The sequence below is a fragment of the Pholcus phalangioides genome, unplaced genomic scaffold (genome assembly GCF_987345545.1).
Source record: "Pholcus phalangioides strain wild (caught in Gottingen) unplaced genomic scaffold, Ppha-v1.0 ptg000003l_1, whole genome shotgun sequence".
Lineage (NCBI taxonomy): Eukaryota > Metazoa > Arthropoda > Arachnida > Araneae > Pholcidae > Pholcus > Pholcus phalangioides.
In genome coordinates, this window is record NW_028301596.1 from 21,994,376 (window position 1) to 22,018,033 (window position 23,658).

The 23,658-nt window shown below is 40.2% G+C and overlaps 1 protein-coding gene across 1 annotated transcript in view; it reads left to right on the plus strand.

The window, feature by feature from the left end:
- LOC149088289 (uncharacterized) overlaps positions 1 to 23,231 on the plus strand; it is a 38,732-nt gene extending 15,501 nt beyond the window's left edge. Inside the window, exons 2-3 of the mRNA XM_089246419.1 lie at positions 19,758 to 20,120; positions 21,661 to 23,231. Coding sequence (XP_089102545.1) covers positions 19,758 to 20,120; positions 21,661 to 22,130 — 833 coding nt within the window. The 3' untranslated portion in view covers positions 22,131 to 23,231. The remainder of the gene's footprint in view (positions 1 to 19,757; positions 20,121 to 21,660) is intronic.
- The last annotated feature ends 427 nt before the right edge of the window (positions 23,232 to 23,658 follow it).

The window sequence follows — 23,658 nt, forward strand, 5'->3', positions numbered from 1 at the left end:
TTTCTTGTTCTTTGTTGCGTGAAGAGTTGTTCCTTTCCTCAAATTAGCTGGGTCTGTTGCTAAATTAACATACCGGATGCACCCAGCCCCCATTTCCCATCTTCGTCCTCGAAATACGTAAAACTGAATACGCGGTCTAATTCGGTTATAATGACATCCGCGAAATTTTGTCCTTATAATCGAGGGTGAGGTTCGGTCTAAGACGAGGATACTCAACCTTTGGGATAGCGCGGGCCACTTCATTGGCCACTTCAGTGATCTATAAATGTGTCGGGGGGCCGCTAAAGTGATTTACAATATGCCGCGGGTCACTTCAGTTATCTGGGAATGAGCCGCGGGCCACTTGAGTGATGTAGAACTATACCTTGGGCCACTAAAGTTGTCTGAAACTGTATTGCGGATAACTCAATGATTTATAAATTTGCCGCGAATCACTTGAGTAAATCATACGTAAATTGGTCGCGAGTAACTTAAGTGATCAGGAAATGTGTCACGGGCCACTAGAGGGATGTGGTGCTCATAGCCGCCCATATCCTAGAGCAGGGTCCCTAGACCAGACTTCCACGGGCCCATTTACGATGAATTTATTGCATGAAAAACAAAAATGACGAAAATCGTTTCAAACCCTAGGGCTGGGACCCTGCCACCCCCACCCTTGTTGGGTCCATGGTGGGACTGTACCACTTAAAAGCTCCGGAACTATGTCGCGGGTCACTTCAGGTACCAGTAAATGAGGTTCATTTTTTACAAAATTATGTTTGAGGTCACGAGTCTCGTCAGATGACACCGAGGGCCACGTTTGGCTTGTGGGCTGGGCATACATGGTCTAAGATGTTCCAAAATGCAGTCGGACTCTGTTATATGATGTCTTCAGTTGCTATGCTCGGATATTACGCAGATAAGCGGTGCACGGCCGTTATAGAAAACAATGTTAACGAAATACAACGAATATAATTTTTTTTTTTTTTTTTTAATATTCCTTTGCTTTTTTTCGCGATTTTCAAGTAATTCTTTGAGTTAAAAAACTGATTCCCTTTTCTATCGATAATTATAACAATGCGAAACAAGGTTTTTTGCATTACTCGATCATTGTTCGGTTTCCAAATATTTGCCGCAGGAACATTAGCTGAGTTCCTAGAGGCTGTTCATTGCTATTGACACGTTTTTTCCTCTTTTTGTAACATCATGAGTACTCATCCACACCAGTGGTTCTCAGCCTGGGGCCTGACGTCCTGCAATATTCTGGGGGAAAAGGGCCGCGGGGGAAAAATCATGTGAAAAGAGACCCATAACTGGTGGTAAGGGGCTGCAGAGAGCTGGAAGAAATTATATAGATGTGAAGAAATAAAGATCTCTCTTAAGTGAAATATGGTGGGAGAGGGTGTGATCAGTTTCAGAATCCCCAGCAGAACTAACTGCCCATAATGTTGGAGCCACCTTAACGCATGGGCTTCATATAGGCATTGGTCCCGGAGGACCTCATGTTCATAAGCTCTCCTCATGATCTAATTCTTGTACTATGGTGTTTGTTAACTTATTAGATGGTTTTTTCCAGCCAAGTGCGGAGGCCCTAGAAAATTACTTTCCGGGAGGGGGGGGGGCCCATTTTGAGACGGCCATGCATAAAACGTCCTCCTCCCACTCCACAAGATGGGCCTTAATGTCCATTGGGGGTAGCTACGTAATGAAATCTGGTGCAATGTCTTTTGAGTGTATGTAAACATGCCAGCTGTTACTTTCAGCTAAATCATATAAGGTAGTTTCTCACAGTGTGCCTAGCTGCTTCTAGGGGCGTCGCCAATCTTTGTCGGGGGCTTCGCGGTCAGCTGGAGCTATTGATTTGTGTGTCTATTTTTTGCTTTTAAGTGGTTTTTTTTATAAGTGAAAATATCTACTGAACTTTTCTAGGGAGCCGCAGAGGAACCACGAATTGGGCAAGGGAGCCACGGGAGTCAAATTTTTGAGAACTACAGCTAATTGGTCCCCAGAAGATTACTTTTCTCCTTGGCTCATGATGTAGAGACGGCCCATCATAGAACCTCTCATAAGAGAACCCTCATTGAACCCCAGGATCGAAAAAAAATGCCCCGGTTCAAATTAATAGAAAAAATTCTGTAGTTTTTTTAATTATTATTATGATTCGTACAAACGCGAGACCTAACTAGAAATGCCATCGATTAAAGTTCTCACGTCGAAAAGTAGTGGTCATACCCTCAATTTATTTATGGGAACGTACCGTATATGTGTTATTATCATGTATGTTCTATACAGAAGAAGTAGTTGCGTGCAGGCTGTTTGACCTTCGGTTAGAGAGAGAGAGACGCGAAACCTTTTTTTATGCCGCATTCCTCGTGCGTGGAATAATAAACCAATCTCTGTCCAGTTCGGTTTTTCTTTTCTGTTTTTAAAAGTATTATTGCAAAACAACACTCAGCCGACGCATATTTTAAAAAGCACGTTCTCCGAGTCGGCAGCGCATCCATTAGCGAACGAGGGCATGTTCTTACGCCACTGATCATTTTTCACCAAAAAACAGACTAAAATGACATTGAATCTCGACATTCAAACTGGTTAGTCGTTGTTTTTTTAGTTATTTCATTTTTTTTCCTGATTGATTTCGAACTGGTTCAACAAAGACACACGTACACGCATGTACTAAATTGCAAATGAACACACACAGGAAATGAATTTATATATTTCTATGGTTTCTGTGCGGCTTTTCTTCGGTGGCTCTTTATTCGATTTGAACAGATTTTACTGCAGAGTTTGGACTCGCGCAGGTGCTGGGGGTGCGGTCATGGCGGGCCGTAAAAGAATATAAGCGTCACCATTTCTTTTCTTTTTAACAAATGCGTTGAAAACTTGCGTTCAATTCAATTTTCTTCTACTTCAACAAGTATTGTTTTTTGTGCAGAGTGTTCTCAAATTCGTAAATACAGTAAAAGTCCGTTATAACGACAGTTCACAATCAGAGAGAAGATCGTGAACTGTCTTTTGACTGGTTTTCGAGCTGAAGATAATTTTCGAAATTATCTCGGAATTGTCGTTATAACGGACTTGTCGTTGTGAAATGATTTTAGTTTTATGTACTGTAGAAACATATAAATGGGGGGAAAACGAACTACACGAATTCTTTTTCCTTTTGTTTTGAACCACTTTTATTGAAATATGCATCTAGAATGGATTGATTAGGACACACACAATGTTGATTGTATAACGAAAGGAAAAAACTAAGCTGACAATGGAAGCACGGATTTTTTCGCAATTTCACTTTTGGTTTCAGCATTTTTTTTGTTTTTGGCATTTGAAGAAAATCTGAAATTTTGTTTCGATTGCTAAATTTATCCTTTTTCTTCCCATAGCAAAAAAATCTCTCTTGCAGGACTTTCGTGCAACTCTTTTTATCGACAAAAATTTGAACTCATTTTTTTTCCCCGTACCAAAAAAAAAATCTGCTTTTGTGAGAATATTCTTTGCGCAAATCGCATTCAAACATGTATACCAACCAGTTCCTTAAATTTTTTATTAAGTTCCAAACCATTTACGAATTTATGGGACACTGGAGTAGGCCTATACTTGAGTACGTAGATGTAAAATATACCAAAGTCTGTAGCCGTGGAAATCGCTCGTGTCCCGGGTCATTTCGTGTAGCGAATTGCATTACGAGCGATAACGAGCCAAGCGACTATTCTTAGGCACTATTGATAGATAGATCTTCTTCGGACCCGTTTTTCCTTCCATTAATTAATGTTAACATCCTGAATGAATGAACGAATGCACGATCGTTCTTCTCTCGGTACATACAAAATGTATGTGTCCGATCTGTCTTGTCATCCCCTTAACTAAAGGCATTAAGAAACGAAACAAATTATAAAGACAAATGAAGCTCCAGAGACCACAAATGATCTTGCTCCGAAATAAATGCGTCTTCATGACCGAGAAACGGATAAGATAAAAGGCTAAAAAAAGAAGAGCTTTATGTGTATTACGTACATCGGATCGGCCATCGTGTCGTTGGGTCAAAACATCATCAACGTGTTTGTTACTTTTGACTTGTTTTCGAGCTGAAGATAATTCCCGAAACTATCTTGGAATTGTCCGCGTGTGTTACACGTTTTCGAATCCGGTTTGGTTTGAAATCATATGAAAAATGATTTTCAGAAGCCCACTCATCCCTACAGCAGGTTCCAAAAACAAAATCATTCGTTCCGATAGTGGATGACCGCCCTCCAACTTCCATGTGATAGATAAATATGCTGATACGTGCGAATTGTAAAAATTTCGTGTAACCTTAAGACCATATGGCCCCCTAGTTAAGACTATACTGTAGTACGTGAGCCATCCCCCCCCCCCCCGTTAAATTTCCGCGGCAGAGAGCAACAGACTTACAAACAGTACAAATATTTAATCATTACACTTCACTTCTGAAATATAGATGGTGGCACTGAAAAATCAGACTAGATACGCACTCAGACTGTTAGGTACACACACTTACACTCACAGCACAACTCACTAGGTAGTAAATTGCCCGTGGCGATAGACCTGAGTTGTGCTCGGTTTAAAAGAAAGGAAGTTATTACTATAGGTGGGATGCAAATTGCCTATTAGTGAAACCATTACCAGTAACGCTCATTTGAAATGGTAGATGGTATCCATCTATCAAGATGATACGCATGGGTTTCTAATTGTCACCAGTCTTTTTTGAGAAACTATGGGGCAAAAAGCATGATAAAAATTGATAACGCATAGACCGTGTGATTTGGTTTTCGAGACCAGTCTGCAACATCTAAGTATTTTCATTCAGTTTCTACTTTTCAGCAATTATTATAAAAAGAAAACAACACCGCAGGAGAGGAATGAAATTGGTATCAACAAGCAAACAAAATTGTTACTTTTGACGATGATGGTACCAGCTTGGTAGGCCGGTATCGGCATAATGTAAGAGTATGTCTGACGAATGAAGTCAGACGTCGAGAGTAAAGTGCCACTTCGGGTAATTTTCCCAATGACACGTGGGTATTAGTAGCTGCGGGACGACGGCGTTTCATTTTGTTTCGCTCGCCCATCGATTATTATGTATTATTATTGCGAGTACTTTTTCCTCAAAAAAAGAAGCTAGGATAGCATTTTGCGAACGTTGTTGTTGCTATTATTTTGGGGTGGAAGAGGATGTTGTTTCCATGTACCTTTGTTTTGCAGCAATACCACACCCTCTTCCTTTCGCTTCGCCGGTGTTCTCTTCCCCCTACCAATACCTTCTAGAGCATTTCTAGCTACTCTAGAAGGTATTGCCCCTACCCGGTACGTTCATGAAATACATTTCCCCGTAGCCCCCGGACTATATGACTAGAAAATTTGTTTGGAGAAGAGATAGCGATTCCCCCCAATCCTTTTACATGTCTACGTGAAAAAAAATCACTAGTGAAAATTGTAGATCACACACATTGGCGTACGCAATGGTGGGGTGGGGGGGGGGTCGAATCCCCCCTCGCCCACTCGAGCCGATATTATAGTGTTATTTTTTGCTGAAAAAAACGTAAAAATCCCCCCTTCGGAAGAAAATCTTTTTTAGAAACCCCCACCTCTCGAGAAAATTTTGCGTACGCCTATGAACACATATACATGGCCCACGGGCGAAACGTGGCCCGCGATACGTTTTTACATCAGTGAAATGGACCGTCTGTCGAGTAAAGGTTGTTTTAGAATGTGTTAAGTGGTGTTTCCCGATGTGCCTTGAAGTACACAATTTTTTTTAAGAGCGGTGGATGCAAATTTCCAAATTTATGATCATTAACTACGTCATTAACCGTGACCTTCATTAACTTTTACCATTGTTGCATACAGAATTTCTCTGATATCTGGGCTGCAGCTGCCACTGAGACATCTTAGGACACATCGCTTATATCTCCTCCTCAGGAGACTGAGTAGGAGCCATGGTCGGCATAGGCGAAGATAGACTTGAAGGTATACGCACATATACAGTCAAACCCCGTTATGGCCCTTCCCTATCCCCAATGTCGCGCCGACGCCAATAACACCAGAAGTTTTCAGTGAACAATCTTCCATTTCTAGGGATTACACAATCACGTGTAGAGTTGCCAACTGCAACGGATTGTCCGTAGTTTGTACGGATGGCCGCAATGAACTACGGAGCTACGGAAGTCACTCCCAATACTACAGAAATCGGTTCAAAAAAGTCGGGTCTTTGAGTTTCTTATGGTGTTTTACGGATTTTTATTATTAATTTTATAAAATTGCATCGATCATTACCGTAACGATGAATTCGTATACGCATGTGAGAGTGTTCGAGAGAAGACACACTCGGAGTCGATCTGTTTTGTCTGTGCGCGGAAGGTAAGCTCTAAAGCCGCGTCTAAACCCACCGCTCTACTTAATGCCCAAACGCGCAAAAACCTCTTTTCCGTCAAAACCTCCCCACGCTGTGGGCCCAAAACAGGTTTTTCAATGGTTCAGTGCGATGGGCCTGGACCTGGCTTCATTTGCATAGTGCACGGTCGAGCTCGCGCAACTTGCGTCGGAAAGAATGTTTCGTCGTAGGTGCCGTAGGAGTTCTGATACGGGGATGGGGGTCCAGGGTTGTTACACGTCCGTATATACGGCCACGAGGGCGTATGCAGGTTGGGATTGCATTGAATATTCATGAATTTATATTAAGGGACTCGGTGTCCTCGGAACTTTGCTTCGGGGGGGGGCATGTGGCATGAGCCCTCTAAATTTCAGTGCCACGTTCATTAAATACGGCAGTATTTAATGAACGTTGAATTAAAATTAAAAAAAAATTAAATTTTTGCGTGAATATTTTTTATTGTACTATGATTATGTTGCCTTTGGGGGGGGGGGGTACCCCACCCTCAGCAAAGCTGAACATTCATCACTACTGACGAGCTTCAAGCCAATGTTGGCATGTCTGCACATGTTAACCCGTGATTCGATACAACGCCAAACTGATTGCCATGGATTCGGCCGTTGAGCCAGAATTCGATGAATGGTGACGTTAAATCGGGTCATTGCTTTTGCCATCAAGATTTTGTCTATGTGAATTGCTGCCGCGTCGATACGGCTTCTTGGACATGGTCAAAATTCGTGATGACAAATGAAATTTCTATCTCCATACAAATCTTCAGCTTCTAAAATCAAAAGGTAAATTAGGCCTACTTAATGTACACCTTCATCCAGAGAAATCTTCCGATTCATTGGTCTCTATTTTTCGGTTCCAGCAGCTGAAGACTGTGAAGATGGAAAACGCAGACTCAATCAAGAATTCGGCAATATCCATAAAACATCATCGATACTTCGGTGGTTTCGTGATATCTGATGATTGTACCCGATACTGATCCTACCAAAAGATTTTGGAGTCGTATTAGAAAAGCTAATCAATTGCCAACCAGCTGCTGTCAATACCTGCTTTACAATAGTGACGTTGGGATTCATGGTTGAGGTCTAATCCATATCTGTACCGAAGAGTTATCAAATTCAATGACTTCTATGAATCGACAGTCAAGGCCAAAGATAGACGCAGTACAATATATTTTGTAACACGTATCAGCACGCGTTTTTTTTCACTGTGCAATTACACACGTGATTCTACGTTTGCAGAAATGTCCCGTTTTTCTTCTCATAATAAGATTAATTTATTCTAGGTTTACATACGTAATCAGGAAAGACATGCCACACTTATTCGATCAAGTTGATGTGAATTTGCCTGAAAATATCATTTAACAATCCATTTCAAATCAGATGTAATTTTCGAAACAAAGAGGTAAAAGTAATTTGGCATTTAAAGACGCGTTCAATTTACTTAACACAATTTTTTTTTGTCATCAATACGCTCAAGAAGAAACTCTTAGAAGCTGGAAAGTACAAATTACAACCGCACTCGTAATTTTGGCTTTCCAACTTGAGTATTTCATGATGTATTTCATTTCCCAGTATTTCATGAAATTTCTGGAACGTTCTCATTTTTTGAAACCAACGTGCATACTGTATGGGTATATAGCAATACAGTGCGTTCGTTACGATCTTCGACGATGCACACACATATTTAGGAAAGCATGGACAGGAACTTCAAGGGAGTCGTGTGCAGATTTTGAGAACTCACGAAAAAAAAGTCGCTACATCAAAAAGTTAGAAAACCTCTCACGTATAGTGTTTAGACTCTACAAAAAAAAAGAGCTGTATTTTGTTTAATGATACATATGTACAAACACCCATCACGTTCATATCAATGATTTTTAGCCCAGAATCGCCAAGAACGTTTTCTTACTCGACTGGTGCCCTCTGTCCCTGTCTTCATCCCCACTTTTGCCTGCAATTACATACATACATAGAATTTCAAGAAGTTGGCAGTAGCAGCAGACCTATAATTTCGATTCGGAAAGCGTCTCTTTTTTTTTTTCTTCTCGTACCACTTAATTTTCGTTTGGTTCTTTCTGGAGCCGAACTTGTTTCAATTGATGCTCGTCATCATCGCCATTATCTTCATTGTCATCATTTGGAGGAAGAGGAGGAGAAACGGTAATTGCATGTTTTGGGAGCTTCGCCGTTGCCGAGCTCCCCTTGCCTTTTGATGACCACTCTCTCAGAACAACCTTAAATCCATTCTCCCATTCCCCCCCCCCCTCAACAAACCTAGTTCAAGGAAGGAAAAAAAAAAGCCTCAGAGATTCACATGAGAGAATGAGGGTGAAACGGGATGTGAGCATATGAATAAGGCTGAAGATGTTAGCCACGATCACCATTTTCTTTAGAATACGCGAGTTTGTTTTAAAAAAAACGTAGAACACCCCAGAAAGCGCAGTCCATGAAATGTACAAGCTCGAAAATATTCCCAATTATACAATATGCCTGAAACTTGGTTATTTTTCAGTCTTCGCTGACACGGGTAGGCCGTGTTATCCGCGCGGCCGCACGGGGCACCAAATCCGAGTTGAAAGACAAACAGAGCTTTGTCGACCGAAAAAAAAACACGTGGTCGGGGGCTAGCCAAAAATATAGGTCCCGCACGGGTAAAGATTTTTTTCTCGAGCCGTCCCTGTTCTCTGAGGTTCTTCTTAAGCCTGCCCTTGTTACAGCCCATTTTATAACAAATGCGTACTGATTCTGACGCGGGCGGGCGGGCGCGCACGCACGCATTCACGCACGAGCACACACACAGGGATTTCCCCAAACTTTATAAGTTCACGGCACCCGTGGAAATTTTAAAATGTCTTGCAGCTCTAAAGTGCCATGACAAAATTTTGAGGAATCCACAGCCTAAAAAAAAAAAACCACTTGCAACAAAATTTTGTTCCCAAGATATCTCACGGCACAACTTTTTTGGAATCGTTGCTCTAAAGCAGTGATTCCCAACATGGGCTTTAACGCCCCCTTGGGGGCGATGAAAAGTTCCAGGGGGCGGTAGAAGCTACGGGTATAACATAAGATCCTATGGGCTAGATTGCGTTGGGGGGCGATGGGAGAAAAATAGGTTGGGAAATTATGCTCTAAAGTCTAAAGTACATATTTCCAATCGTTTATGTTCGTGGCAGCCTTTGGAATGAGACTTGGATTTTACATGTTTCGCGGCACCTCTGCTCACGAGACCCTAGCAGGGCCGTATTAGGTTTCTTGCTGTCCGCGGCGAACATGAGTTTTCCGCCACCACAACTATAAAATTATTTCATAATGGTGTTGTGTTCTTTGTTCCCACGTAAAACTAAACCTCCAGCTCCACCCTAGGGTACCGTACACAATATGGGATTCACTGTTCTGGGGGGCGGGGGCGATGATATTTATGTTAGTCGCTCAGAGCACGATGGTATTTATGTTTGTCGTTTTTTCCTTGGTCATACAGAGCACGTAACCTCCACGATCGGGTAAAATTATACAAAAAAAATTTCTGAATTTGATTGCATTGGGTATTTTATTATTGATGCATAAAATCAAGATGCGTGAGGGAGCTCGATTCGATCATAACGCCCCAATAATGTCTCGATATCGCGCAGAAAATCATGATCGATCGTCGTTTCATTTCAATAATTATGGTGCTAAAATCATAGCGAAAATCGACTTCATTAATATTCGCGAGCATCGTTTTCCTGGCACATAAATTTGCCGTCGTTTTCTACAAGTGATAATTTTGTTGAAAACAAGATTAAAAATTTATCATGGGAAAACCCCTTTTTCTGAAAAGACGTGGAACGAGGCCATGCGTCAGTCTCATTCCCACGTGTCACGTACTCCAGTATTCTGAATTTTATTATTTTGAAGGGGAAAGAGACAATAAGAGCATTATAGTGGGTTTCTGTGTCAGTTTTGTTGTTATTTTTTCGCATTTTAATTCATGTTATAATACGTAGCGCAGTTTGCTCAGAAAAAAGTAAATAAAATGTACATCAGACGTGGGCCGTGTGTTCTGCGATCGAAAGCATCAACTGGGAAAAAAGCCTAACTCAAAAAGGCCTTTTTTTTTTACTTAGCCTTTGTCACAAAGGCCTTTTTTTGTTATTATTGCCGGACTTGAACAGTAGCAGAATCATTTAAATTTCAAATTTACAATCAATTTTCACCTTTAGAATGAAAAATATAACACATATAGAAATTATAACCTCAATATATATAACAAATAGTAGGAGAGTCTGGTGCTTGTCAGGGTCTGATTTCTGCATCGGAAAGTGGGGGGCTCAAAATGTAAAAAGCACATGTCCACTGACTTTTCAAACACCTTTGACCCAGATTACCCCCAATTTCTGCTTTGCCCAAGGCTCATGTCGAAGTCGGGAAGATTCTCGTGTCTTATCATGGGCTATATAATTCGAAGTTACTCTGTTTTGGTGTCAAATAAGTTTTATGCGGGTTTTGGGTTACATATGTTCAAAAAAAATTCTTCACATATAATTCGGCTCTTGGGAGGGATATAATCGCTCCTTCGTTTTCCCTTCCTGGCTACACGCTTAGTTCGGGGGGGGGGGGGGGGAGAGGTCCAGCAGATATTCAGATATTCAATTCAATAAGTAGAAAGGGTCTCGCTTGTAGAGGAGTGAGTGCCTCCGACTAAAAGGCAAGATGCCACGAGAAAAAAATATGGTGAGAGGTGGCCCATGGGCTAAAAAAAGAAAGGAAGAAACACTGGTCTATTGTATTGTTTGAATTCTGCGCATTCAATTGATGATGACCAATCAAATTGTCCCGGTTACGGTACGTTTGTGATTAGGTGAATCTTTTTCACCATAATCTTTTATTTTTTGAAAACAAAAACAATTTCGCCGTCAAATTAAAGCAAAAGACGGCTTTTTGTTCGCTTTCCTACAAATGGACATGGAAAACGCGTGATAAATATAGAAAAAATCGACAAACATATTTTTGATTGACGGCTCAAGTGCCGAGTCGTTGAGTGCATTTATTTCAAGGGGAGAGGTTAGTTCAGTTGATTTTTCTCTTATTTGATGCTGAAGAAATACATAAGCTAGAGGAAAGAATGGCGAAATTTGCTCTAGGAGGCCAAAGAGGTCTTACTTTCTTTTTATTATTTTCTCGTGTTAGAACAAAGTTGAAAGAAACTGTGGCCCACAGTAGAAGATGCAACCAGTTTTGAATGCCGCAGCGAACGAAAAGGAGACGCTCCACTACCCTCTCTCCTTCTCCGCCTAATAGCTGCCTAATATTAGCTAGAATTACCCGCTCAATTAAAAATGGACGCCGCTAAAAGTATTTTAGGAATGTTTGGCATGCTCTCTCTCTCATCTTTCCACCCTCTTCATCCCTCTCACCTATTATTCCTTTCGCTTCTCTGATTTTATGTTAATGACGGGACGGACGCGTCTCATGAGAGTTTCGTGATGTTTCGGCAAACAGAACTCGGATATAGTATATCCACGCGAGATAAATCCAAATATTTCTATCACGATGTAATTAATATCCATCACGATGCGTGCAATTCCGCTTCAATGGAATTTCTGGAGCGTAAAAAAAATTGTGCAATAAGCGGCACATATTGCTATTTTTTTAGATCGATCTCCCGCACATGAACTATGGTTTCACTTTTTAACCCTCTATGGTCCCATGTTTATATGAATATAATGGCGAATACACATGGAAAAGAAACATTATACCAACTTCTTTCTCCAACTTTTTCTGGTACTTTGAAAGTACGGGGTGTTCATAAATTCATAAAAATTGAAGGAATTGGTTTACGTATTCGAATGCGCTTTGTGCAGAAAAAGTAATTCTCGCGAAGGAAGGTTTTTTTTGGATACAGAAACATGTCTTAGGTCTCAGTAGTAATAGTAACAGCAGCAACCTTACGCTATATGTCCTCCTCCCGAAGTCCTAGGAATATTTGCGTAAGTGTATACTGCTATAAGAGCGTCGGGGATACACGACCATTTGGGCAAAGGACACGTAAGTGAATGATCGCTATTTTCTGAGTAACCATAAAAATTTGAGAACCATTAGCGGAAGTCGCCAAAAAAATCATTGCTAATCAGTGCCGTCTTAAGAGCATCATGGGCCCCCGGGCCAAGTGATTTTCTGAGGCCCTACCTGACGAATTCTCGAAAAATTCAACCACTTCTTATTTTTCTGAGGCCCGCGGGCCGTGCCCGGATGGGCCCATGCGTTAAGACGGCACTGTTGCTGATCTCACCGTTTCGATAGAAAAAAAATTCAGTAACATATAAAACTACCCAACACATGAATACTCTCGACACCGGTGCTACGTGTCTTTCTTTGTCCGGAACGCCTGCGTTTTATTTAGTGAATAAAATAGAGGAGAGAGGAAAAAGTTCCTCTCGGAGGTAGAAGGGCATTTGCGTTCCCTCACAGAGAGAGAGATGTTATCTCAGATACGAGTCTCTCTCTCTCTCTCTCTTCCCTGAAGAAAGATAATTCAGGCGCCTGCAAATATTTTTTACTCAGAGTGAAAAAAGTGCAACGTCTGGCGAGCAAAATAATCAGCGACAGAAATCAGTTGTGCCCCGACCGCCGACACTCGACGACAGGATATCAAAGAAAAGCTTACACTGTATTGCTCTTTTCTTTTCTGTTGCTGGTGCTCTCTGGTATCTCGGAAGAGAATCATCGTCCGAACACATATCTTCTGGCTGATTAATAAGGTGATTTCTGTCTGTCCTCTAGACGCACACATGGCTCCTGCTTTCGTCTTTACGTGGGACAGGATGTGCGGGGCTCTTCTACCTCAATAAAATCCATTGTTATATGCATTTTTTGGGGATTTTTTTTTTTAAAATATCTATTTTCCGTGAGTATATATAGACACGTGCATATCTCAAGTACACTGCAAATTCAGTGTTGTGACACTGTGACCCGACTGTGTGTTTCTATAGATTAGACCAAAGTAGAAAAGGCCTCCACAACATTCCAAACTGTACGCTTAATCTTGACATTCCTATTGAGACCTCTCGATAACGTATATTCGTATCTCTCAAAGTGTGCGTCGCGGCTCCTAGGAACATCGCCAACCTTTGTCAAGGTCGCCATGGTGGGTTGGAGATATGGATTTGAGTGCCTATCTATGTCTTGGTAATGTTTTAGTGAAAATATCTTTCAAACTATTCTGGGGAGCCGCTTATGAACCATAAATTGGGTGAGGGAACCGCTGACGTAATCCAAGGGTGCTCAACCTTTCGGAGAGTGCAGGCCACATCATTGGTTTGCAAACTTGCCTCGGGCCACTTAAGTGACCTGAAATTGTGCCGCAGGGCACTCGAGTGATCTGTAAATGTGTTACGAATCCCTTGAAAAGAGGAAAACGGGAAATTACGTATTTATTCCTTGAAGCGATCTGAAAATCTGCAGTTTATTTCATTTTTCCAAAATTAGGTTTGAAGTCGCTGGCCAGATCAGATGATTTTGAAGGCCTCATTTAGTCTGTGGGTTGAGCATGCGTTAGACCCCCCCCCCCCCCAGCGGTTCCCAAATACTTTCAGTCATGGACCCCTAGAAATCTTGGGTATATATAATCCCCGGAAATCTCCTGTAACATTTTCCAGTGGGTGTCGCGTATATGATTCTATCACTTTTGATCGGTCACTAACCTGGTCGCTCGCTCTTTACGACATTCTTTTTGTAATTCGCATGCTTGAACATCATTTTTGTCACTCATACTGGCATTCGTACTAGGGCACACTTTTCACTCCCATGCTTCTAGTCTCGAGGTCATTCTTTCGGTCGCTCACTGACGTGGTCTCTCACGCTCTAGGTCATTCTTTCGGCCATTCACACGATTGCACACTGTTTTGGTCACTGTCAGGGTTACAAACTTTATAACTCATTGACCGAAATCGTCTGTAGGTCACTCCCTGGCCTGATCACTTGCTCTCTAGGTCACTCTTTTCTTCACTCACATGCTTGCGAACTCTTTTTAGATCACTCGTTTGGTCATTCACTGGCCTAATCAATCGCCTGACCTAGGATATTAGGCAGATTTGTGGTTTTACCACGTGTACGCTATATAGCTTTTGCCCCCTTCTACTAATTTGAATCATTTTTTGAACTACGCCCCCCCCCCCTGTAAATACGCCTCTGGCCGGTCGGCGAAACGTTTCATCCAATTCATACAAGAGAGTCGCTGTATACTTTCAGATTCTCTCTTATGTACATTTTGATATTGTTATCTACAGCCTCTGCAAATGTCTGCTAATTATTTTTTCCATATTTATTTATTTTATTTATCTTTTGTCCGTTAATTCCGAAAATGATCACCTTCGAATTCTTCTTGTCCGTGGAATTTTTCGAGCACAAAATAATAATAATAAATAAATAATACAATTATTATAAAAAAAAACCGAATAGTGTAAAAATGTTGAACACTCCTCATTGATAGCAAAATTCCCCTCTCCCACACATTTCGAAAAATCTGCTGCCATCTACCGAGAAAAATACGTACTCAAGCATTTCACACGAAAAGTATTGCGCACGTTGCATTTATTTTTGTCAAAAAATTCTTTTGTTTGTCGAAATTTCAAACGGGCGTAAATTTTGGTCAATTTTCTCCAGGAATATGTCATAGGCGGTAATACGGGGGTGAAGGGCGTCAAAGTCTATTTCTGCCTATGAAATACGGAAAATTTCCCACGAGTTGTTTTTGTTGTTGGTGCAATCAAGGCAAGGTGGCAGCACTAGCGATTCTCAAACATCCATATAATAGATGTATTGCCATCTATCCCTCGTGAGTAGAAACAATGTTTCTTTGATAGAATAGAAAGAGGAAGGTAACATTTTTATTTGAATAAAAGAAAAAAAAACCTAAAAATGTGAAGAGATAGAGGCATTGATGAAAGAAACTAAAAATATACTAAATAAATAACTATACCATTGTTATATAGGGAAGATCAATTCTTGCTAAATACAAAAATTACGTGACGATACGAGAAACTGATTTTCATCGTTTTTTTGCGGAATCTTGGTTATTTACACTTTTTTGAGCAGTCGAATTACAGAACTTTCTAAATCCTAAATCCTAAATATGACATAGTGGCCTGTGGGTTCCGACTGAAATTGGCAATCAGTGCATACCCCTGAGTCATTTCTTAGCCATCCTGGACTAGTAGTGCTATTTTCGCCATGGTTGTATATGTTTTATTTTTAAACATATTTTACAGAACTTTCGAGTGCCTTTAATACTTATCTTCGTAAATACTATGAGTAAAAACCAATGGTGTCGTTAGGTTTGTTCGTTTTTGAATGCAAAATTTTTTTTGGGCACAAATGTAAAATTTTTATTCAGATTTTTTTTTTTGCAAAAAAACATTTTTTTATTTATTTTTGTATAATTATTTCAAGTATAATGTTTAACAATTTTGCGGATGAATGCAACAATTCGATTTGAAAAATATTATGCGAAAAATAATTTTGAAAATTATTTATATGTGAACGAATGCAAAATTTTGGCTAGGAAATTATTTTTGAGAATGAATACTAATTTTTTTAGAATGAATGTAACATTCTAAACTTGAAACGATTTTATTTTTGCGAATAATGCGGAATTTGCGCATTTCTACGTGTAACAACACATTGTAAATTAAGTCAAGATCACGAATGTTGCACCAAAATTTATACAGCATTGACTTCTGAAATTTCAATGAAGTTTCTTCGAATGATAGGATTGAGAAAGAAATCTGGATTTGTGTTTTTTAAATAAATGCAGCACGTTTTCCTTTTTTTAATTTATTTGAGATTTTTAAAAAAAACCTTGAGTAAGTGTTTCACTACTAGATGGCGACACGTTTGTTATTAATCTGTAGGGGATAAGTTACCATATTTGAAACCCGAGAAAAAAAAGGACACCTGTGCGCGCACCCTCAATGAAGTCACTTGTCGCAATTTCCACAATAGATGGCGTCACTATTCCAACCAATAAAACCGGCCGCAATCTAAACCAGAAGCGCTGAAAAAAGCAGAAACAGAAAAAAATCTGGGAATTTCGACGGCTATTGGTGAATGCGTGTGGGGATAAGAAACACAAAAACTCTCAGATCAATGAAAAAATATATGTTTCAAAGTGGAGAAAAAAAATTTCCCAAGGAAAAAAAAGGAAATAATTCCAGAAACCTAAAAACGATGACACAAAATTTTCCGAAACGTAGGAGGATTGGTAATCCTATGTAGGGGGGGGACCACGATATTCTAGATAGGGTTACCAGGTGTCCTCTTTCTTGATGTCATTTCAAACGTCCTCCTACATAAAATAAGATTCTTTCTTTTATCCTCCTCTTCAGATTTCCGGAATCATTTTTCTTTTTTTCATAGGGGAAAAGTTTTTTTCTCTTTGAAACATATATCTTTTGAGTGTCCCCCCCCCCCCCCATACGTTTTTACACGTTTTGACCAATCGCCGTCGAAATTTCCAAAATACAAGAACCCATAAGTTGTGTCCAAGCAGGGCCATTGCTTGGATTGGAATCTGCTCTATTATAACCATGACCCAGCTTGCTCCAGGATAATATGAAAAAGACAATCTAAATATACAGCTCTGGAAGAACAAAGCTGCAACATTTTATTAAGAATATCATTACTTGCTGACCAACAGCTAATATCGTATACTGAAGTGGGAAGGGTGGGGGGGGGGGGTGTTGCAAACTAGGAAAATAGGATGCAAACAACAATCAATGCTGATTCCTATGGCGAAATCACCGCTGGAGAGAAGTCACGCTCCCGAAAGAAAAAAACTTTGTGAGGGTAGAGTTAGAAAACCTCTCACACACATTGCGCCAGTCTCTTTTGGTCCTTTTTTGGTCTCAAACAAAGACTAAAAAAGGTCTGCCGCCTGGCAGTCGAGTGGTTGAGGAAGTTAGCTTCTCACTGTGTAGGGCTGGGTTCGAATCCCGGTTCGGGCATGGATGTTTACTAACACTTACAAATTCCCTGGACGGATCATGCTGATCCTTTGGGAATACGTGATGATCACATTTATATCAAAATATATATTGACTATAGACTGGTCTATTCATTATAAGCCAGGGAAGACGGATTGCTATTCCCCACCTTTTTTTTTACCAATTCGGTTAGGTAAAATTATTGTGTGGTGGCGGTTGGTGCCATCTATTGTTGAAATCAGGAAAAGTGACGTCACCAAGGGTGCACGCGCAAGCGTTCTCGTTTCTAGTCTAGATAACCTGTGATCTAGATTGTATCTGCATAATTTAGGAAGTCGTGGGGGAACCAACCAAATAGGGAAAATCAGTGTTCGCCTATACGCATCAAAAAATTCTATTCCAAATTTCGTTAAGGAGAGAAAATACTCCTTCATATTTTGGGTAATTTTTTTTAATAGAGCAATTCCTCACTGACAAAAAAAAAATACCCCTCTTTTTGCAGAAATGCCAGTTGAAATTTTGGAGAGGAGTGATATTATTCCTCCATGATTATATTTTCGGATGATATTGGGGAGAACGTTTGAGGAAAATTTTTCTTGACAGTGTTTATCATTAGCGCATGTTTTCTATGTTGCTGCAAGTGTTTGGAAAATGCATCTGGAAGCTGCCCAGTATTATATGATCGACAAGATTCTCATTTTAGAGAATAGGGAAGAATGAATATAGCATGGTTTTTTTTATCAAATGTTTCAAAAATTGGACTTTTTAATTTAAAAGCTTACTGCTAAACAAATTCGTTATTCCTTTTTTCACGGTAAATTCCAGAAAATAGAAGCAACACTAAAAACGGCAGCTCTCTCAAGAATCGCGCGTCGTTATTATGTGGAAAAACTTTAATGAAGCGAATTTTTTTTTTTTTTTGTCAATAATTAATAATTGAAGTTCAGAAAAAAAGTGGCAACATCGGGGAAATTCCGATTTTTTTCCCACCAATTTGAAAAGATGACGCAGCTTCATTCGACGAGTTATTGTTTTTCGAACGATAACGAACTATTTGCTCTTATTACCACAACAAAAGCCGGATTTAATAAATGAACATACCACCGCACTTCTGCTAATTAACACGTTGTTTGTCTCTGAACAATGAGTACTAATTAGCAGCAACAACGTCGAGGGAGAAAAAAGACAGAGGACGTGGGTAAATATGAGAACGAATTTGTTTTTTGTCATGTAATTTCTTATTGTCTTCCTATAGTATATTATCTTGTGGATCCTATAAATCATGTTTGCTGAGCAGAAATGACGTCTTTCAAGAATTCGGTAGTGTTATGGCTAATTTTCATTTGTTGTAAAAATGATGGATTTTTTTTTTTTCTTGGAGTAAAGTTGGGATCATTTGCATACGGAGGAGGGGATATAACCCCCCCCCCCACACCGTGAGCCGAGATTACAGTGTTATTCTGCAGGAGAAAAGTAGCCCTCCCTCCCTTCAAAAGAAAAAAATTTGAACCCCCCCCCCCCCGGAGAAAATACTACATACGCCTATGGTTGAAGTGATTAAAGAGATTTTTTTTAATTACATACTTTCACTGTGAAAATACAGACTATTCACATGGCCACGTTCCCCCCCCCCCCCCTCCAATCCCCATGAGAAAAATTCTCGCATTATCCTCGATAGAGTTAGTGTACAGGAATTTTTTTTACACACGCTAAATACTGTATCTGTTTTTCGTGCCCGAACCGTACATTTTTAAAAGGAGCGAAATGTCAGTATTTCTTTAAAGGGGGGAAAAACTGTATATATAGGACCGCAACTACCCCAGCCGCCGGACCAGAGATTGCGGAAATTTCACCATTTAACTTCACCTTCAACATTACTAGGGGGCGCAAAAGTGCATGCTTGCCACAGCTGAACAAGCATTTAGTCACGGCCCTGTGTGAATACATGAATCGATTTGACATGAGAAAAACATTTTTTGTAATGTGAATGTAAGTTTCAACATTGTACACAAAGTAAAAATATGAGATTAAATATGTCCGGAACCATACGTTTCATTCTTGATTCCAAATTGGCAACATATTGCTTGACATGACTTTACTTTGATCACGGTAATTCGACCAATTGTTGGGTGTTAATTGGCAATGGCCATCTAGATCAATGGTTTTTAACCTGAGGCCATATGGTCCCCTTGTGGTCTGGGGTATTCTGGGGGGGGGGGGGGACATGAGTGAAGTTCATACGGAAGGGAAGCCAAGACAACTAGTAAAGCGGGATCTAAAGATTAACCTCGTTTCATCAACTCGCATTCAAATAAAGTAAATTAATTAATTCGTATTGTGTCACTTATCTTTCAAGGAAACAGCAATGTTATTCGTTATTGACGTGAAACATTGATTCTATGTATTTTTTGTTTCTTTCCGCAGTGTCGAGCATAACGTGCGTGTGCAGTACAACGCATTGTACGGACCACAGGATGTCGACGTGCAACACGACAGGCGTGTGCTTCAGCCAGTACCTGGACAGGAAAGACGGTTCCCATCCAGTCGTGAGGGGTTGCATCGCCAGCAAGACTCCCTTGCTGTGTGAGAATCGCAGGCCCGCCGTGTCCCAAGCTTCTTGGCCAATACTCGTGTGCTGCGACAGCAACCTCTGTAACCGGGACGTCGTGCCTACTCCACCACCGTTCGGGTTTCTGCGAGATTCCAAGAATAACCAGCAGGACGGCAATTTCGCAGCCCCTGATGCCGTAGACGTCACCCAAGGAACGAAGCAACAGCAAAACAAAGGTAAGAAGAAATACGCATTAATAGCCTCGTCCCGATTTCTCATCGTTATTATACTTTTAAAAGCGCCAGATTTATTCTCTCGTAAAATTTGTCTGAATTCAAGTTGGGTTTCAGCTCTGTCTAACGATCAGACAGAGAGAAAAATATTTGAAAAGTGGTGAGAGAGATAATACACGTATATACACGCAGTATCTCAGAAACTCTTTATTCCAAGGTGCACAACATCCGGCATGAAGTTTTCATGGCGACCATCCCCTCCCTACGTAGCTAGAAATATCTGTAGTCAAATTAACATACTGTCGAAAACTTGGCCAGATCTCATTTTCATGAAGCCCTTTCTGCACTCGAGGCCCCGAAGGCCTTCGTGCCTCGAGTGTATTGAATTGATAAGATCAATGGCACTGTTAAAAAGTTTTTAAAGATGCTTAAACGAGAAAGAACGGTATCTCTCGTTTGAAAACGCTGTTCCTTCGATGCTTCCGGGAATTCTTTCAATGACACAGGGCAGGGCACCATTGTCACGAGATTCTCGATGACAAGCGTTGACTATACAAATAAATACAAATACAACGCCACAACAGACAAAATGCCCAACGAGGTGGCTGAGAAAAATCGTTCTTTACCATAATTTCGGCAGAATTCTTTTTATAAATAATGTCCCGTATTTTCAACGGAGCCCAGTTAAATCGGGAATTTTGATTCATATATCATGAAAGAACATAATTTTTATTAATTAAGAAGTACGTTACGATGATTATGAATACAAATATTCGTCTCACAAATTTGTCGTATTTGACTTTCTTCCTCTGTGAAATACAATTAAATTCACTGTGATTTGCACAATGGCCCTATATTATAATTAAGACGATAATTTTTGGGCATCCGCCGTTTCCACTTCAAAATATGAAAGACAGATGGCAGCGCTAGTACTATAGCACGAAACAAAAAAAAAATAACTGACGACATAATGACGTTAAAGCCATGCATATACACACGCACATAACACGTTCTTTGCATGTAACTAATTTGTCAGAAATTCTGTAGACAAATTGGTGTACTTATCATTTCAATTTCCCGTATTTTTTTTGATGAAATATGGTCAGCTTAACCCTCAGCGTGCTCCCATCACACCAATTACAGAAATGTTTGTCAACAAGGGTGGGAGGGGGAGACAGAACACCTTCTATATAGTCTTGCTGGCTGATAACGATAACTTTCGAAGGAGGGGAAATAAGCTACAAAATGCTCAAAAACGATATTTCCACAAAAAAAAAATAACATAAACCGAAGTTCAGATAACAATAAACGAAATTTCCCCATGTTATGTATTAGTTTGTCCCATTCTTTGCAAAAGTGATAACAATACCCGAATGATAACATTATCTGTGATTTTAAAAAACGGTGTCGATGGTATATTGGGCGTTCATTGTGCATACAGTAGATGTTATCATATACATATAATAGCATCTACTGTACGCACAAAATGAATGTACGTATAGTTTATTCTCACGAATGTTTTGTTTCTTCTGTTCATGTACAGGTGCGTGGAAAGATTCGTTGCAAGACATGCTGAACGCACAGACTTCCAAGATTCCCGAAGAAACTGGTTCGAACCCCCAACTTTTAGACACTAGGGATCGGCGGAACAACAACAACAACAGTAGCAACCAGAGCAACGGTTTCCCAAAGATCGTCAGCCCGGTGTACGTGTCTGTTCTGGTGTTGGGCATCGCCAGTCTCGTAGTGATAGGTATCGTGGCAGCCGTCGTTCTGCGTCGAAACAACAAGTTTTACGCCGAGCAGTATGGTGCTTTGAGGGAGAGGAACGAGGAATACTTCAAGCACCCTTTGAATGCACCTTCGTCGTCTCCGTCGTCGTTCGAAGAGGAAGAAGATGACGGCGAATGCCGCGACATCGTAGTTCAGAACCCCATAAGGTGCTGCTCTCATCAAAGTCGGATGTCTCCGTCCACGACGGACACGCATTATCATCTACAGAGGGACACCTAGGGAAATTAGGTGCACAAGCATTCGCTAGTTCTGAGACGATCTGTGATGTTTGACCTTGGCTCGGAGCCGAGAAAAATGCGAGCCAATCATTACTTTGCGTGGAAGTGAATTATATTTTCTCACGACGTTGGACGCTGGAAGTGCGAAATGAGAGCAATAATTGGTTTGCTACAGGAATGCACAACCTTTTCAGTCCGCGGGGTCAGAAACTTCTGTATAAATAGTGACCATATGACCCGTATTTTACGGGACATTCCCGTAATTTTAGTCATCCCCAACATTTTCATAAAATGTCCCGTTTTCTCCCCTTTATTTTCAAAAAGACTTATTCTGATTTTTGAAATCAAGAATTATGATTATTTTCACGACATAAATTAATACCTTTGACGATTCTTTGCTAATAATTGACAATTTCATTCAGCTTTGACAACTTTTTTTGCGATAAATGGCGATATCACGTATGGGTCACGATTTACAAGTTCTTTTTAACGAAATATACCTCAGCCGAGGCATTTACCGAGTGTTTTGTTTGTTGATACTTTTCTACCAGAACTCCTTTCGTGATCCAGATGTTGTGCACCCTTGCTTCAAGGCCATTTTATTTTTTATATATATATTTGGCACCAATGGCGCACAAATGCCGTGTTAACATGCGCCGAAGATATAAAAGTCGTTTAAAACCCTGGATTCCATTGCAAAAGTTGTTTGCCTTGACGTGCACCTCTCTCATTTTGGAGTAGTGGGACACCTTGACATCTGAAAATCTCTCTTTCCAAACGTACACGAAGAGTGTGACACGCACATAAATTCTCTGTACACATGTATAAAAAGAAATTGCATACAGATGTAAAATATGTATTTTATGTGTATAAATAATTATGTATGTTTTTGGATATGTACGCGTTTATAATTTGTGTCTATGAATAGCTGTGATAATAACGTTCGCCCCCCTTTCATCGAATGTTGACACCAACTTCTTTTCATCGCATTTTGGTACAGACATTTTTAAGTACAGAGTTGGCACCAACATTACATATGATTGTTTATATGTTATTTATTTTGTAAATTTTTTGATCGTAATAACACCATCATTACTACTGATATTTTTGTACTTTATTTAGTTGAATTCGTGAATTTATTTTTATTTTATTCTCGTGAGAGAAGTTAAACAAACGCAAATCATCGATTCATCCAGAGGTCTCCAAACTTATTTGCCTTATCTGTCGTTTCCTTAGAAGGGGAAAAAAATCAATCAGTACCGCCTTCTCGCAAGTACACATACAGAATCCTATGTTATACTAGTGAGTCCTAGTTTCTAAGGAAAGAGGGTCATTCAAGTATTACGTCACCATCTATGTGAGGGGGGGGGGTGTCCGATTTGTTGACTTTTGATGATGAAAAGAGGGGGGAGGGCCGTCATTTCAACTTTTTCCGGGGGGGGGGGAGCAAAGAGCATGTACTCAATGTACGCATATATATATATATATATATATACATACATATACCATTTTTAGTGTATTTTCAAAAG